This window comes from Rhinolophus sinicus, chromosome 5 (assembly GCF_057876585.1).
Source record: "Rhinolophus sinicus isolate RSI-liver-muscle chromosome 5, RSI-T2T, whole genome shotgun sequence".
Taxonomy (NCBI): Eukaryota; Metazoa; Chordata; class Mammalia; order Chiroptera; family Rhinolophidae; genus Rhinolophus; species Rhinolophus sinicus.
In genome coordinates, this window is record NC_142505.1 from 43596099 (window position 1) to 43613408 (window position 17310).

General features: G+C 51.8%; 2 protein-coding genes across 7 annotated transcripts; one reads left to right on the forward strand and one right to left on the reverse strand.

Moving 5' to 3' along the window:
- Window positions 1-11: 11 nt before the first annotated feature.
- CAMK1 (calcium/calmodulin dependent protein kinase I) lies at window positions 12-10250 on the forward strand. Of its 4 annotated transcripts, none has more exons than XM_019748301.3 (12): window positions 12-170; window positions 2296-2410; window positions 4092-4223; window positions 5402-5476; window positions 5586-5724; window positions 6511-6637; window positions 6732-6807; window positions 7497-7609; window positions 8179-8257; window positions 8354-8441; window positions 9743-9860; window positions 9969-10250. In XM_019748301.3, the coding sequence occupies exons 2-12, from the start codon at window positions 2328-2330 to the stop codon at window positions 10049-10051; spliced, it is 1113 nt and encodes a 370-aa protein (XP_019603860.1). In that variant the 5' UTR covers window positions 12-170; window positions 2296-2327; the 3' UTR covers window positions 10052-10250. The 4 variants fall into 4 exon arrangements, with proteins under 4 accessions (XP_019603860.1, XP_019603859.1, XP_019603857.2 ...); XM_019748298.3 differs by having other exon boundaries at window positions 46-338; XM_019748300.3 differs by lacking the exon at window positions 9743-9860.
- Window positions 10185-16877, reverse strand: OGG1 (8-oxoguanine DNA glycosylase). Of its 3 annotated transcripts, none has more exons than XM_019748302.3 (7): window positions 15451-16877; window positions 14880-15127; window positions 13548-13727; window positions 11936-12117; window positions 10957-11107; window positions 10766-10815; window positions 10185-10521 (listed from the first exon to the last, which is right to left on the reverse strand). In XM_019748302.3, the coding sequence occupies exons 1-7, from the start codon at window positions 15567-15569 to the stop codon at window positions 10432-10434; spliced, it is 1020 nt and encodes a 339-aa protein (XP_019603861.3). In that variant the 5' UTR covers window positions 15570-16877; the 3' UTR covers window positions 10185-10431. The 3 variants fall into 3 exon arrangements, with proteins under 3 accessions (XP_019603861.3, XP_019603862.1, XP_074169126.2); XM_074313025.2 differs by having other exon boundaries at window positions 10519-10656; window positions 15451-16864; XM_019748303.3 differs by lacking the exon at window positions 10766-10815 and having other exon boundaries at window positions 15451-16862.
- Window positions 16878-17310: the final 433 nt, after the last annotated feature.

Below are 17310 nucleotides of genomic sequence, written 5' to 3' on the forward strand. Positions count from 1 at the left end.
CCACTGACATCAGAGCCGCAGGCGGGCGGAGGGAGCCAGCTGAGCTCAAGCCGAGCCCCAGCGAGAGAACAGGCGGGCGGGCCAGGAGCACAGCGGCGGCGGACCGTGGCGGGAGCTCATCGCCTGCCACCTCGGGCCTCCCAGCCAGCCCCGCGGCGGGGCAGCCGCAGGTACAGCCCGGGGGCCGCCCCGCCTGCGCCCTTGGGTGTTAAGGAGGGGTGGCCGAACCCCCCAGCCGCTGGATACCCTCCCATATGAGGGGGTGCCCGGGCGGTCTGGACTCTGGATGGGCAGGGTTGGGCCTTTCCCACCCCCGACCTCTGCCGCAAGCCTAACAGGTGCCAGTTGGGCAGGTGGGGAACTGAGTGGCTAATAGAGGAAGGTGGGGAGGGGTGTGTGTGTGCCCGCGCGCGCGCGCACGGGGCTGGGCCTGAATGTGGAAGGACGGGGCATTTGGAGGTGTGTGGGGGCCGTGTTGGGGTGTACTAATGTCTTAGCCTTAGGCATGTGGGTCAGATACAGAGTTGCCGTATGTTGACGTGTAATTGCATCCTTATGGGCGGGCGATGTCTGGGAATGAGTGTTTTTGTTGCAGATGTGGCCAGGTGTTGTGCATGCTGTTATCTGGTTCAAAATGTACTGCGAGTTGCGGGAATATACAATTGTGTACTGAGGATGTTTGAAGTTAGGCGTAGAAGTTGTTGGGGTTTGTTTTGGAGTATAGGAGCTTATAGGATGTATAGGAGCTGGAGGGTGAGAAGTATGAGTGAATCCCAGATGGCTGGTATACAGGTGAAGTGTGTGCGTGCGAGCGTGCGTGTGTGTCTGGATGTCATCTTGTCTACGTATATACAGATGTGTTTCAGGGGGAGAGGGATTCGTGGGAGGGAGGTTTGGGTGCGAGGATGTCTGGGAGTGTACGTTTGGACATGTCTGGGTGTACGTATGTTATCAGGTGTCAGGGTATCTGGGGATGGACTGTGCTGGATCTGGGACAGGTGTTTGGGTTCAGAGGTGTGGTGTGGGTGAGGCTTGGTGTGGTGTGTATGGGTGCATGTGTATGTGTGGAACTGTGAGGGCTGTATGTGCCAGGCCTCCAGGTGGATTTTAAAACTGCCTCTAGAGCTTACCATCAAGTTTCTTTCCTGAAGTTTCCATGCCTGGGATGGGTGGCCAGGCCCCCCTGGGAAGGAGGTCCCATCCAAGGAGTGGGATCTCAGACCAGGGACTCTAGTCAGGGCACCTTCCCCTCATTCTCCAGCAGAGGAAACAGAGAAGGAAAGTGCCTTCCCTGAGGTCACACAGCATGCTGGGGGTTCTGTTTCAGCCTCACCCTCCTTGGGCCTGGGATAGGGTCGAGAGGCTGTGTTCTCTGAATGGGCCCGTCTGGCTGCATATTAGAAGGACCAGCTGAGGGGTATCCCCTCTAATGCCTTTGCCCTTGGCAAGCTTAGCTGATGCCCCATCGAGGTGTCATTTGGGAAACTTTGGACCCATCCCCTCCCCATCGCCAACCTCAGTCTCCCCATTCCCTATCTGATAAATGGAGAGAACTCTCACCCTCTCCTGCTGACAGAGGTCTCAGCAGAGTAAGGTGTAGCTGGATCAGGGTCAGATGAAGTCAGGAGGGTGAAGTCAGAAGTCAGGAGGGGCAAGCTGGGTGGGACCATTTCTCAGGCTGCTTGGGACTCAGATAGGGAGTTAGGAGGGAGGGGGTAATAGGAGGCCTGTTGAGTTCCAGCTGTGGCTGCTGTTACCCTGGTAACAGTGCAGAAGGAGCTATTTAAAAACGTGGCTGAGATATTGCTGGAAGCGCAAGCTGCCGGAAACCTGATTTCGGAGAGGCTGGTAGGGGAGCAGAAGGAGGAGGAAGAAGAATCACCCCAGCAATTCCCAGGGTGGGGCTGGGACATGGCTGGTTCTGCGGAAAGAGGGATCCTCCGGGGCTGTGTGTTTCTACAAGCTGCTCTGAGGTCTTCTCTACTGTCCTCCAGGAGGCCAGGGTCCCCTGCAGTGTTTGGATTTGGAGAGGGAGAAACTGAAAGGTGCAATGAATAAATGAATGACTTTGCTGAATGAAGGATTTTGCTGCCACCATGAAGGATTTTCCTCTAGGAATAAAGATTTGCAGAATGAACAAATGACTGGTGAATGACTGTTTGTTGAATGATTTTGTTGAATAAATGAATCCAAGAATGAATAAATGCAGGCCGAATGACGGAATGGGGCCCCCATGAAGTTCCCACATACAAATCTGGGCCCAACTGAGTCTTTTCCCTCCATTCCCTTTTCCAGGAGCCCTGGCTGTGGCCAGGGGGCCGTGGGCCATGCCGGGGGCAGTGGAAGGCCCCAGCTGGAAGCAGGTGGAGGACATTAGGAACATTTATGACTTCCGTGAAGTTCTGGGAACGTGAGTCTCAGGGCAGGAGAGAAGGGGGTGCTATCCTGAGTTGAAGGTTGGGGTTGGGAAGATCCTCCCCCTTGGGCTTGGCTGGCTGGGGAGGCTGAATCCAGGGTGGTGCTTCCTCTGGTCAGTTGATCACTACTTCCTGTTTCCGACTGTCCAAGCTCTGTGGAGGCCTTGCGATGGCCCTGGCTTTGCACTTCTGGCCGACAGTGGGTGGAACAGGGGCTGCCCTTGCCACAGCTCTGGGTTCTTATGAAGAGAAGGAATTAGGGGAGAATGAAGGAGCCAGTTTATCCAACTTGCTGCCAAGAGCTGGGAGTTCTGGCCTGGGTCTGGGAACTGCAGCTGGGCATGGCTCTGTTCTCAGTGCTGGGAGTCCAGAAATAACTCAAACCTGGTTTCTGCCCTCAAATTGATCCCAGACATGTGAGGGCGACAGACCCAGGGAAAATGACAACACAGTATGTGCTGGGCTCCAGTTAAAGAAGGGAATGAGGACGCTGTAGAGCCCAGAGAGAGCAGTGGCTTCTGCCTGGGAGAAATCTTTCTGGAGAAGCGGGTATTAGAGCTGGGAACTGAAGGATGGGTGAGAGTGCACTTGTCAGACTGGGAAGGCATTCCAGGCAGAAGGAATAGCATAAGCAAAGGTTCTGAGGCACGTTTTGTGTGGAAAGGGGTAAAGGGCCTGGTGAGGCTTATCATCCGAGGCCGGGGAAAATGGGGAAGAGGCTGGAGAAGAGAGGGGAACAGGCCTTGGAAGCCAAGCTATGGAGGCTTGACTTTATCCAACAGGCCATAGAAAAACATTTGAGACTTTTTGACAGGTTTGCAATTCAGGATGGTTGCTCTGGCCACAGTATGGAGGGTAAGCTGGAGAGGGACAAGACTGGAAACCAGCAATGAGTCTGCCAGTCGCTAGTGAGTCTGATGATTGAGATTTCACCATGGGAGGTGCTTTTCTTTGACTTATGACTTATTATCCCAGGGAAAGCAAAAAGCTGTAGAAAGAAAACTTTAGTAAACCCTCCTTAGTGAACTTCAGTGCAAGTGAGTTTGCTTGTTTCTTTCCAAGAGCCTGTTCTAAAGCACAGCTTCTCAAATGAAGTTTCTTGTTAAAACGGATTTAGTAGGTCTGGGGTGGGGCCTGAGATTCTACATTTCTAAAAAGTTCCCAGGTTATGCAGATGGTCTTCAAAGTTCTAAAGGGTGTTAAATTAGCCGTGACTCAAATTGGCTTTAGCAGAAAAAGGAATCAATAATGCACATAATCAAAAAGCCCAGGGTGTCAACTTCAGGCATAGCTGGATTCAGGGGCTCACATGATGTTTGCAGGAAATCGTCCTTGACCATTTCTCAGCTCTGGTTTCCTTTGCGCCGGCTTCATTCTCAAACAGGCTTTCCCCAGGTGGTGGCAAAGATTACCAGTAGCCCCAGGCTTACAGTCTACCTCCCTGGCACCTCATTCTCAAAGCGCCAATACCCTGGCTTGCATCACGTGACCCAGTTACTGTGGCCAGGGCATAGACTACTCTGATTGGCACCAGAGGGTAGATAGGTGATGGGGGGGAGGCCAATGCCACCTCCTTGGTCCAGCGGTGGTCACACAAGCCATAGGGGATGGAGAAGAGGCTGGAGGGAAGCAGGGCTTCTAGTTCCTTGCCTCATGAATCCCCTCTCCCTGCAGGGGAGCCTTCTCAGAGGTCATCCTGGCAGAAGATAAAAGGACTCAGAAGCTGGTGGCCATCAAATGCATTGCCAAGAAGGCTCTGGAGGGCAAGGAGGGCAGCATGGAGAATGAGATCGCTGTGCTGCACAAGTGCGTGGGCCCTCACCTGACCCTGCCCAGACTGACCCTACCCTGGCCCTTCCCATCCTCCTCCAACCTCTGCTGTGGGCAAATCGGTTAACTCCTCGGAGCCTGAAATTGCTTATTTATAAAATGGGGTAATAATCTCCACTTGTCAAGGTGGTGGAGAGCATTAGCGGCCCTTTGCTTCAAGTGCCTGGCACAATAGCTAACATGACAGATGTGATTGAGATGTCACTGCTTATTTACAGTAGTTTAATCTGTTAAGTCAGGTCTAAAGGTCAATCCTTGAACATGGCTTGAACCCACGTGTCTCAACTGGTGTTATTGCTAGACCTACCTCAAGTTCTCCCCGCATAAGCCACTCAGCAAGTTTAAAAATGTGTGTATGCTAACCTCTGACTAAATCAACACCACCTGGTCTAGGAATTGCTTACGCTGATATGACGCTTGCTGCCCTCACTGGAAAGTTTATAGAGTATCTTCACTTCCACTCTCTTCCCTGAGTTTTCCAACCACCCTGGGCAAGGACAAAATGATCATTTTCACTACTGGTGGTAGGGCTGGGGGAACTGAGGCCCAGAGAAGGCAAGGGACTTGCCCAAGGTCACACAGCAAGTCTGTGGCAGAGCCAGCTTCCATCAAGCTCAATCACCATCACTGGTTCATTTTTCGAGCATTTACTATATGTCAGGCACTGTGCCGAGCATCTTACTTACCTGCGTTATCTCATGTGAACCTCATCCCAACTCTTTGAAAGAAGTACCATCATTGGCTTCATATTATAGATGAAGAAATTGAGGCTCAGAGAGGTGCCACATTTGTGAGCACCTACTCTGCACCTGGCGCTGGAGGAAAAGTGGTGAGCAGGATTAAAGCCCCTGGTCTCTTGGAGGCTGACAAACTTATAAACAGGAAAACATTTGCAATCATATATTATCAGCACTGAGGTGGTAAGACGCCCCCAAATCGAATGTGATAGAGGCAGGTTTGAATCAGGTCTGTCAGATGCCAGAACCTGGTTTTCACCTCTGTGCTCTCCTGCCTTCCAATCATGGTAAATCAGCTTTTCCCTTTGGTACCCAGAGCCTTGGTTTGTCCTAGCCAGGTTTTCAGGTGTTGGTCCTTCAATGAGGGAAGGTGGCTGAGCTGTCCTCAGCTCTGAACCACCTCATTTCTCCTTTCAGGATCAAGCACCCCAATATTGTTGCCCTGGATGACATCTATGAGAGTGGGGGCCACCTCTACCTCATCATGCAGCTGTGAGTGGCCCCACCTGTACCCCTTCCTCACATCTCTCCCTGCTGCCCCCTCCCGAGCATCCCTGTATCCCCCACTCTCGTGGCCAGACTGTCCTGTTCCCTGCTGCAGGGTGTCGGGAGGGGAACTGTTTGACCGCATTGTGGAAAAAGGCTTCTACACAGAGCGGGATGCCAGCCGCCTCATCTTCCAGGTGCTGGATGCTGTCAAGTACCTGCACGACATGGGCATCGTCCACCGGGACCTCAAGGTGGGGTGTGAGGATCAGCTGAGGCACCGGGGGAGGGGGTGTGCTCTGCACGCTCCTCACTGTGGGACCTGGGGGAACTCTCACCCCTGAGCCTCGCTGCACAGTGGCCCTTGTAAACCCTACCCTGCCTCCTCCCATTTCAGTTCAGACACCCAAATGGACACAAAGGTGAACTCTACTGTCATTTTATCCAAATAGCATCTTGTGTCTTTTCTGACAATAAAAGTCCCACTTGCTCTTTGTAGAAAACTTGGGTGGGAGAGCAAAATATAATGAAGAAAGCCAGAAACCCCTGAAATTGTACTTCTCAGAGATTATAATGGGGTTGACCTTTTGTAGTACGTCTCATTCTGGTCTAGAAGACCAGATCTGGGGTGACACATATCTGGGTTAGAATCCTGGCCTTGTTATTCCCTAACTGTAGGTTGTCAGGTAAGTCACGTTGCCTCTCAGTTTCCTCATCTGTAAGGTGGGATTATTCAGACTGGCCTGGCAGGGATGAAGTGAAATCAAGCACTAGTCCAAGATCTGGCACACAGTAGGTGCTCAAAAATCATTTCTTTAGGGCTTCACAATAAATACCTGAGGCTTACAGAAAACTCCCTTCCACGTCCCTGAGTCCCTTGTCCTTTCTGGAACTTTTAAACTCCTTGAGTTTCTTGTGCCTCCAGCCAAGATGGCAGCCATGAAGCCACAGTGGCTGCTCAGGGTGCTTGGGGAGACAGAGGGTTCTGCCAGGCTCTGGCTGTCTCTAACTGCCCATTGCCCTCCCTCCCGCCCTCCAAGCCAGAGAATCTGCTGTACTACAGCCTGGATGAGGACTCCAAGATCATGATCTCTGACTTTGGCCTTTCCAAGATGGAGGACCCCGGCAGTGTCCTCTCCACGGCCTGCGGGACCCCAGGATACGTGGGTGCGGAGGGCCTCGGGCTGGGGCCACGGGCAGGGGAGGAACCAGGAGCTGCAAGGCAGAGATTTGTGACCCCCATGTCCTCTTCCCGCCATAGCCCCTGAGGTCCTGGCCCAGAAGCCCTACAGCAAAGCAGTGGATTGCTGGTCCATTGGGGTCATCGCCTACATCTTGTGAGTGGGGGCTTGGTTGTTGGGGTGTGTGGCTCCAGAGTTCTCCTCTCCACTCCTTTGCTTTCTTCCTCCCCTCTGCTATTTCTTCCTTCCTGCCATCCACATTTTTATCTACTATTTAATGACTAATGTTACTTCATTCAATAGATACTATGTTTTAGGCATTGTGCCAATCACGGGGGGTTTAGCAGACAGAGAACAAAACATGGAGCCCTCAGGGAGCAGACACTCTAGTAGGAGAGACAGACAAGTAAATAAACAAGTAAACAACAAGGAACTAAATCTATAAAATAATGTCAGGTGGTAAAAACTGCTCTGAAGAAAAATCAAGCAGGGTAGGGAGATGGGGGTAGATGCCATGTTAGATAAAGTGGCCACGGAAGGCCTTTCTGAGGAGGTGACATTTGAGTGGCATCCCGAATGAAGTGATTGGAGGTGTGGAGGGAAAATGGTTTAGGCAGAGGGAACAGCACATGCCAAGGCCCTGAGGAAGGCAAAATGGTGGTGTGTTAAGGAACAGAAAGAGGGTCAGTGAAACTGGACAGGAGTCAATAAGGCAGAGAGGGGTAGATTCCGCCCCCCACTTGTAAAAGGGGGAGCTCTTTCATGTGGGTCCTGCCCCAAAGCTCCATCCTGAAGCCAACGGGTGCACTGAAAATGGAAATGAGGATGAGTTTCTCCCTGCCTAGGCTCTGCGGTTATCCCCCCTTCTATGACGAGAATGATGCCAAACTCTTTGAACAGATTTTGAAGGCCGAGTACGAGTTTGACTCTCCTTACTGGGACGACATCTCTGACTCTGGTATTTGGGGCTTTGCCTTCTTCCCCTGTGTCCTGCCTCCGGTGCCTTCCTCGTCTGCTTTGGGAGCCACCTCACTGCCTTCCTTCAGTCATTTCCCCTGCCCCAGACTAAGAGCTGACTCTGAGACCAGACACCCACCCCAGGTGCTGCTCTCTGCTGGCCCTGGTCTGAGAAACCTGAAGGCATTCATTCGTTCAATCAGTCTTCAAACAGTATTTTTGAAACTACCTCCCCCACTGACTTCCTAATGCCTAAAACACCAAGTAGAAGTTTTCATCTGTCTTTTTGTGCCTTCTATTAGGAGGCATACCTGTGCAAACCTCAATCATTCACGTATCAGTGTGAATACACTGGTAGAGTCTTCTCTAAGAACAAGTTTTTCTTAAGGGCAAAGGAGAGAGCTGGGAGGCTGGGGTTGGGGGAGGGCTTAGAGAAGGAGAACAGGTGGGCGGGGCAGTGATGGATAGATCTGGCCTCTTGTCAGACCTGAGGGGGCGGTTTCTGTATTAGGGGTGTCCACAGGCACTGCCACGCTGTCTCTGTCTTTGCTTTTGTCTTGGGGGGTTTAGCCAAAGACTTCATCCAGCACTTGATGGAGAAGGATCCAGAGAAGAGGTTCACCTGTGAGCAGGCCTTGCAGCATCCGTGGTGAGAGCTCCCACGAGCTGCAGACGGGGCTGGGGTCTGGGCCTCCCAGGCTGGCCTCTGCCTTCACGGATAACCCTCCACACACCCCCACCCTAGGATTGCAGGAGATACAGCTCTAGATAAGAATATTCACCAGTCGGTGAGCGAGCAGATCAAGAAGAACTTTGCCAAGAGCAAGTGGAAGGTGAGCCTACAGCCCTGGTCCTGGGTCCCAGCCCCCAGGACTCCTCCCCAACCCCACAGGCCTCAGCTTGCAGAGCACCTAGCACCACTGGGCACACAGTAACTGCTCAGGGTGCATATTAAAGAACCTCCTGCATTCATTCAATGTTCCCTGACACTCACCGTAGTCCGGTGAGGGTCCCTGACCTCCAGGTCTAGAGGGAGAACAGTGTATGATTCTTCGTGAGGCATGTAATCCACCCTACACATCCTGGAAGGAGCATAAAGGTGGTGATGGCCTGGCAGACCTGACAGTTGAGGAGGAATTAACCAGGCACAGCAGAATAATGTGAGGCAGAGGGAACCAATGTACAAAGGGCCAGGGGCAAGAAAGAGTGTGTGCATTCAGGGAAGTGCCAATGCCAGACTGGAGGGGTTGTGGGAGGAGACGCAGGTAGGGGCCAGGCCAATCGGGGTTTTGAGTGCCACCGTGGGGCCCTGACTTGATCCTGGGGATACTGAAGAACCCCAGAATGATTTTCAGCAGGAATGTGCCCTTTGGAGAGAGGCGTGGAGTAAAGGCTGGGAGATCCCTTAGGAGGCTGTGGCAGAGACGCTCACAGAAGGCAGTGAGGGCTTGGATCAGAGCAGTGGCAACAGCAACAGAGAAGCATCGTTGGTCTAGGAATCGTGTAGGAGGCGGATTTGACAAGAAGTGATGGTAGAAGGGATGATGGGGGAGAGAGATGTCAAGGGCTGGCCTAAGATTTTGGTTGGGGACAGGGTGGACGGTGGTGCCGTCACTGAGATGGGGGTCCCAGGGACAGAAACTTGTCTTGGGGGCATGATTTTGGTTTTGAACATGGTGAATTTGAGGGGTGTGTGGGACATCTTGGTGGATATGCTGAATACAGAATGACACATACACCTGGGCAAGTGACTTAACTACTCCTGGGGTTAAGCCTCAGTTTCCTCCTTTGACAATGGTCACACTACTAGTGCCCACCTCAAAGACTTATGTGAAGGTTAAATTACTGTAAAGTGCTTAGAACGATGCCTGACACATAATGCTATATTGTTTGCTATTAGGAGAATATGAATTATATATACAAAGTTGTTTATATATACGTATATGTATGTGTATGTAAATATATAATATGGTTGAATATAATTTAACAAAGTCTTGCAGATGTTTTGGGGGATGTGGGAGGATCAATCAATAACACCTAAAAATAACAGAACCACGGCAAGAATCTCACTGTGAGAGCCTGTCCTGTGATCTCCCACTCTCTCCAAAGTCCCTTCTCCCCCTTTTCCCCACAGCAAGCCTTCAATGCCACGGCTGTGGTGCGGCACATGAGGAAGCTACAGCTGGGCACCAGCCAGGAGGGGCAGGGACAGGCGGCAAGCCACGGGGAGCTGCTGACACCAGCAGCTGGGGGTGAGGACCAGGGCTCCGTGGAAGGGCATGGGTGGTCCACGAAGAGGCACCCAGGCTGGAGTGGATGGTCTGCTCCCACGGCCAACTCTGTTCTCTCTTCCCATGTAGGGCCAGTGGCTGGCTACTGCTGTCGAGACTGCTGCGTGGAGCCGGGCCCGGAACTGTCCCCCACACTGCCCCACCAGCTCTAGGACCCTGGATCCAGGGTTAGGATCCCCTGTGGGAGAGGGTTGGGGAGTAGCCTGCTCCCCTTCCCTCCCAGAACTGGGGAGTTCTCCTGCCCCATGCCCTCCCTACCCCTTTCCTTACCACTCTTCCACTGCATTTTCCATACAAATGTTTCTATTTTATTGTTCCTTCTTGTAATAAAGGGAAAAGGATAAAACCATAGGTAGCTCTGTCTCCCCAGGAAACCCCTACCCCACACTGTTGTGCAAATTGCTTGATTCGAGGGTGCTTGACTCCTGAGGTAGTTGCAGGGAGCCCCCTTCCCAACATGAGGCTGGATGGGAGAGAGCAGTGGGGAATGGAGCAGGAAGGTGTTAGGAAACCTTTGTCCAGTGCCCCCCACCTAGCCTTCGGGTCCTGTGGATGGCTTTCTGTGCTTTGCTGGGGGCTCTTGAGCTTGGCGGGGATGGCGCAGGTCAGCACTGAACAGCACCTGGGGTAGGGGAAGAGGTCTGTGTGGGGAGAGGATACACTGGGGCCAGGGCTGGTGCGGCTGCTGGTAGTGTGGGGAGATAGAAGAGTTCCTGGGGAGCAGAGCTGGGCCACCGCGCGGTCACTGGAGTCAGGGCTGGGGAGGAAGGGTGGAGAATCTTTTAGGGTCACCTAGGGTGGTGTTGGTGGAAGAGTCCACTGGGTCAAGGCTGGGGGAAAAGGAAGGGAAGCCTAGGTACACTCACTGCTTGGGCCCAGCCAGCATAAGGTCCCCACAGGCTCCGGAAGAAGTTTCCTACATCAGAAGTGATGAGGCTCAAAATTAACGGGCTCCTCCTGCTCCCCATCCACAGGAGTAGGGTTTCAGGGAGAGGTGGGAGAAGTTTCTACCACCCCAGCCCACTGCCAGCCCTGGCATCCCACTCTTTCTCCTTACCCAGTTCCTTGTTGGCCTGGGGGCTCGGACCCTTGGCTTGGGTCTTGGTGGGATACCAACTGTAGTCACGTTGGGCGATCTGCCAGACGTGGACATCCACAGGCACGGCCTGGGGCTTGTCTAGAGCCATCAGGCAGATGCAGTCGGCCACCTTTGACAGACATAGAGTGAGCCACAGAGAAGGAATGGCAGGATCCAGGCAGCGTCCTGCTTCTAATCTCAAAGCCTCTTCCTCCTCCACTGATGTTATTTTACAGTCTCAATCTATATACGGTATCTATTAATAATTTTAAAACTAGCTGTGATGAGAGTATTACTGCATGAATATTGATGTGGGCCAGATTCTCATCATAACCTGGGAAGAAGGTGATACTGTGTCCATTTTGCAGAGAGGAAAACTGAGGTTCTTAAGATGAAGTGATTTGGCCTAAGTTACATGGCTGGGAAGAGGCAAAAGCAAGATTTAATGTTAGGCTGAAGTTCAGAGCCTGCTAAAAAAAGGTCTTTAAACAAAAATTCATTTTTTAAACTACAGAGAAGTATAAAGAAGAAAACAATAAATGCCAAGTTCCCAATTGTCTTACTGCCAGCTAACCCTGTTGAAATTAAACAAAAAGTTTTATGAGTACATATAATTTCAAGAGAAGAATAAAATGAAAAGTAGAAACATCTTCCTAATTTGTCCTCCTGAAGATAACCATTATTAAGTTTCCTGTGATTCCTTCTGGAAATTTCTGCATACATATGGCAGTGTATATATGCACCTGAACAAATGGCCTTTCTAAAAATGCATTCAAAGGGCAACAATGTCCTTTACACCCTTTTGCATTTTCTTTAATAAACCACCTGCTTGTATCCTCTCTCCTGCCTACAATGCCTCCAGAAGCCAAGCTGCACCCAGCTCTCAGACCTGCCTTATCTCCTACTCCGCCACTCAACACGGGTGGTGAGGGTAGCTCCTACCTCCCTCGGGCCTCACCTTGGCACCCACCCCGGGCAGGGTGCAGAGGGCCTTGTGGGCCTCCTCGTAGGAGGCCCTGCGCAGCTGCTGAAGCCAGGGCAGCCCGCCCTGTTCTTCCAGGATGGCTCGGGCACTGGCACTCACATAGCGGGCACGGTACCCCAGGCCCAGCTTCCTGAGTTGAGCCTCCACTTCCGGCCCTGTGGGGTGGGTGGGAAAGGGAGCAGGGGTCAGGCATCCTCAAATCCTTCCTGTCCTCAGGCTAGTGTGAGCCCTCCACCCCATAAGAATGCTTTCTCTAAGCACCCCTCTCTCATCTTACCACCTCTGAGAGACCCCAGGACACTTGCATGTGCAAAGGAAAGGGTGAAGGCCTGCGTTGTGACCCTCTACAAATGTTTTCTGAGCACCTACTATATGTTAGACATTGAAGCAGAGACTGAGAAGGACTTGCTGCCCTGGAGGAACTGCACAATTAAGTTCTTTAACCTTTCCAAAAGGCCGTTCACCCCCATGACCTAAAATAATAGCCATAATAATAGTATCAGCTTCTCTGATCAAGTGCTGGGTATCAAGCATGGGCAAAGTGCATTAGGTACATTGTCATGCTTTTCCCAAGGACCCTGATGACAGTACTGTTTCTTCCCATATTGCAGATGGAGAAACGTGGGCTTAGAGGAAGTTAAGTAACTTGCTCAAGAAAGGACACAGTGGAGATGGGATCTTGAATCTGGGCCTGGGACACCAACACCTGTGTTCTAACCCCATTATACTACCCAGCCTCGTGATTGCTTTATTCACCCCTCAAGCCCTTCTGGATAGAAACTGTTATTCTCATCCTACAAATAAGAGGTTGAAGAGATGAATGAGTTTTTTGAGGTCTTATGACAACTAAGCTGGGAGCTGAGACCCAAGACTGGGTTTCTAAGCACCAAAAACATTCTCTTTTCTCTAGGCTGGCTGTCTCCTTGCCACGCAGGCCTCAAGCACGTCCCCTAGTTTGGTTCTCACAGGTGCCAACTGAGATACTTGTCTCTGTAAAATACTTGTCTCACAGGGCTGCTGTGAAGAACATGTGTGTTCTTGGCTACAAGATGGCTGGGTTCACTATAGAGAGCAACTTGAATATTGTGCATACGTCCCATGTGCCAAACACTGTGCTCGGTGCAGTATGTACAGTCCTTTATTTAACCCTCATGACAACTCTGATAGGTAGGTGCCATTATTATCCCATTCCACAGATGAAGAAACTGAAGCACAGAGAGGCTAAATAATGTGCTCAAGGTCATATAGCAAGAAGTGCCAGGGTTGGGATTCAGATGCAGGCGGTCTGTTTCCAGAACATGTGCTCTTAACTCCAAACTATTATACACTACCTATGGATGTTTTTCTGGTGAGGCATTGAACCCATGGGGCAAAAATCACAGACCAGTGAGGTACTGTCATTTCAGGGACAGATACGGATGATGAGGTGTGACTGGGGCTGATTAGACCACCAGGCAGGGTGTTCTGGATGAGGGCAGTCTTTGGGAAGGCAGGGAGCTTTGAGAAGGGCAATGGGGACCAGGAGAAAACTGAACAGACCTTGAAAGCTATTGGTGGATCTGGGGGCAGGGACCCACCTACTCACCAGCCAGGGCCTCCAGGCTGGGGAAGCCATGGTAGGTGACGTCATCGAGCTGGATGAGCTGAGGTCCAAAGGCCTGGCAGAGCCGCTCCACCATGCCAGTGATGCGGGCAATGTTGTTGTTGGAGGAACAGATGAAGGAGAAAAGACACTCAACGGGCTCTTGCTGTAGGAGTCGCACACCTGGAGAGCAGAAAGGCAGGCGGTAGGAGAAGCACTGGATCTTGGGAGAGGCCTCTTCCCACCTTCAGATCCTAGGCTCAAAGGCTCCACGGGAATCCCAGGGGAATGAGGGACAGCGTTGCTAAAGAAAAGCAATACCAGTGCTCTCATTTTTCATAGCATCTTGTGAGGTCTGGGTCATCATTCCATTCCCCAGATAAAGAACACAATGTAAGCACTATGAGGGTGGGGATTTGTGTCCATTTTTTTCACCGCTGTTTCCCCAGTCACACAGCAGATGCTCTGTAAATATTTACAGAATGAATGATGTCACCTGCCCCAGGTCACACAGCTGGATTTGGCTCAATAGCCTTGTCACTCCTCTCTGGTGATCAACAGGACAATAATAATAGTAATAATAACTACTCTGTGTCAGGCACTATTCTAAACACTTTACATGTATTGATTCTTTTTTTGTTTGTTTTTGGTTTTTTTTGTTTTTAAAGATTTTATTGGGGAAGGGGAACAGGACTTTATTGGGGAACAGTGTGTGCTTCCAGGCCTTTTTTTCCAAATCAAGTTGTTGTCCTTTCTTTTTTTTTTTAAATGGGTGCATTTGTTTAAATCAGTCCCTAACTGATGGGTGAATACATTTTCATGTTTTTTGAGAACTTTTGTTCTTTTTTGGGGGGGGGAGGGGAACAGGACTTTATTGGGGAACAATGTGTACTTCCAGGACTTTTTTCTAAGTCAAGTTGTTGTCCTTTCAAACTTAGTTGTGGAGGGTGCTGTTCAGCTTCAAGTTGTTGTCCTTTCAGTCTTAGTTGTGGAGGCGCAGCTCAGTTTCTAGTTGCAGGGGGCGCAGCCCATCATCCCTTGCGGGACTTGAGGGGTTGAACCGGCAACCTCGTGGCTGAGAGCCCACTGGCCCATGTGGGAATCGAACCGGCAGCCTTCGGAGTTAGGAACACAGAGCTCCAAATTCCTAAGCCACTGGGCCGGCCCCATGTATTGAGTCTTTTAATCCTCATAAAATCCTGTAAGATAGATTCCCATTTTACAGATGGTGAATTCCCAATTTACAGATGGCAATTCCCATTTTACAGATGGTGAAACTGTGTGACCTAATCAAATTACAAGAACCCCAATCCCTGCCCCAGACCCTGTACTCACCTTGGAATTTCTGAGCCACCTCTTGGAAGTGGGGGTCCACGGAACTCCAATGATGATACAGTTGAGCCAGGCTGACATCCAGCTGGAAGTACTGGTGCACAGCCTTTAGCTCTTCTGGTGTGGGCTTGCCAACCAAGCCCTTTTCCCCTCGGTACACAGTGCAGTAGAGCCGCTCCTCAGTCTGGGTCAGTGTCCATACCTGGTCGGCCAGCACGCCACTCCAGTGTGCAGGGCTTTGCTCCCTCCACCTGAGTCCCCAGGAACAGGGCAGCTCTAGTATTCAGTTTCCCTTCCTGCACCGTCTGGAGCCCTGTCATCCTACAACTGCTCCATATAAAAAACTGATTTATAAACTGTAAAGTAAAAGTGCGTTTTTTTACATCAATTATATAATTTGATCCTCATAACAACACTGCACAGGCTCATTACATCCACTTTATAAAGCAGGTAACAGGCGCACCACCGTGCCTCAGTTTCCTCTTTTGCACCCTGAGGTCTCTTCCATCACCCCTAACATTCCTTTGCACCCCAAGCCTAACGTGCTGAGGAGTCAGGAGCCAGGGTCACTCACCGGAAGGACTGTCCAGAAGCCAGAACTAAGTCCAGACGCAGCTCTGAACGCGGACAAGGGATGGAGGCCCACAGGGCCGGGACGGCGGCTAGAGTACGATGCCCCATGCTACCGGGCATAAGGGAAGGGGAATAACCTTTCCACTTGGCTCCGCCCCATAATGGCCACGCCCACTCAGAACAAGCTCTAATTTCCAAGACCAAGTCCACCAAAAGACAACGCCCCTCAAGGCCTCGCTCACCCAATTCTGGCCGCTTAATCTGTTTAGGGTACGCCCAGTTTTATTTAATTCCTCCACTCCCCGCAGGCCCCGCCCCCTACAGTACACCAAAGCCCTGCCTGTCCCACTGTCCTACATCCTGCCCCCAACCTCCCGCCCGACGTATTTTCCCGGGTCCCCACGGCCTCCGGGCCCCTAACACTGTACCCTGAACTACCGCGATTTTGGGAAGCGCGCTCAAGCACACACTTCCAGCTTTCCCAGGGGCCGACCTCTCCCTCACCGGAAGTAGAACTCAAACCCGGCTTATGGGATCCAGAGGTAGCCAATCCGCAGGGACGTAAGAAGCACCAATGAGAACGGGCGCGGCGGCGGGTGGGCAGGCCTTCCTCAGTGATTGGCGCGCGCTGGGCTCGCTGCGCGCTCTGGGCCTTTCTTCTGGGGTTGTCTGCCTCCGCGATCCAGCGTGTTCCCGCGCCCCGCGGACCCGGCGCAGTTTGCCTTCAGGCCCTAGTCCTCACTGCCTGATCTCCCCAGAGCCCTGAATTTCTCGGGGCTTGCCCACCCACACAACCAAATCCCATCCCCCGTAGTCTCCAGAGGGCCTTTTCCCACCGATCCTCTCCAGACAGTGCTGTTGGCTCTCCTCGGTCCTCCCATGACCCCCATCACCGAGAATCGGACCCGGACCCGAACACAGCTCCGGCCCTCTGAGTCCCCGGGAGGCGTCTCCACTGCGCCTGCCTTTGCGCTCGCGGGTCTTAGGCCTGCTCACAGACTTCATTCTGTCAGAGGCCTGTCTCCTCTGATCGTCCCGCCTCGGCCGCAGCCCGCCGCAGCTGCTTCCTGGTCTCGGTATTCCTTCAGTACTCCACCACCTCACACTGCTGCGCCGAATGCGGCCAGCACAGGGACTTTCTCTGGGGCTGGAAAAGGCAACTCAGAGCCCTAGGACAAATGCGTGGCCCTGAGACCGATCTGCCTAGCTCAGTTGCCAGGGCCGGTTGCCAGGGCCAGCTGCCCGCCTCAGGAAAGATGTATTATGTAATTCCTTCCCTTCTGGAGAAAGAGAGAAAAAGCAAGGAGCTAGGAGACATGCACTTTATCTGTGCGATATTTCACCTTCTAGCATACTGAGTGGTTGCTGTATCTGAATGATCAGACTGCACATTCCTTAAGGGCGAGATTTGCAGCTGATTGAACTTTGTGCCGCACCCACACGACCTAGCAGAGAGTACCAGGAAGGTGGTAGCACCAGACAAAGGCTATCTTTGTCTCAGTTCTACTCACTAGCTCCAAGGCCCCAGGTTGGTGCAAAAGTAATTGCGGTTTTTGCAATTTTTTAACCTTTGAAACCGCAATTACTTTTGCACCAACCTAATACTTCCCGATGGTCTCATCCTTAGGCATGCCAGCCCACAGGTGCCTGGCACCTGGAAGGCATTCCCTCAATAAATGTTTGAATTAGAAAAGAAGTTGCCAGGATTGGGAATGAAGAGCAACCCGCTACGTTCCTGCTCTGTCCCCACTCCCAGGGGAAGCTCACAGCTATAGAAACGCAAGCACTTGGACCATCCTACTGGCAAAGGACCTCAAGCAGCGTAAGTTCATGAAAGAGTGGGCAGCAGACTTTTCTCCCA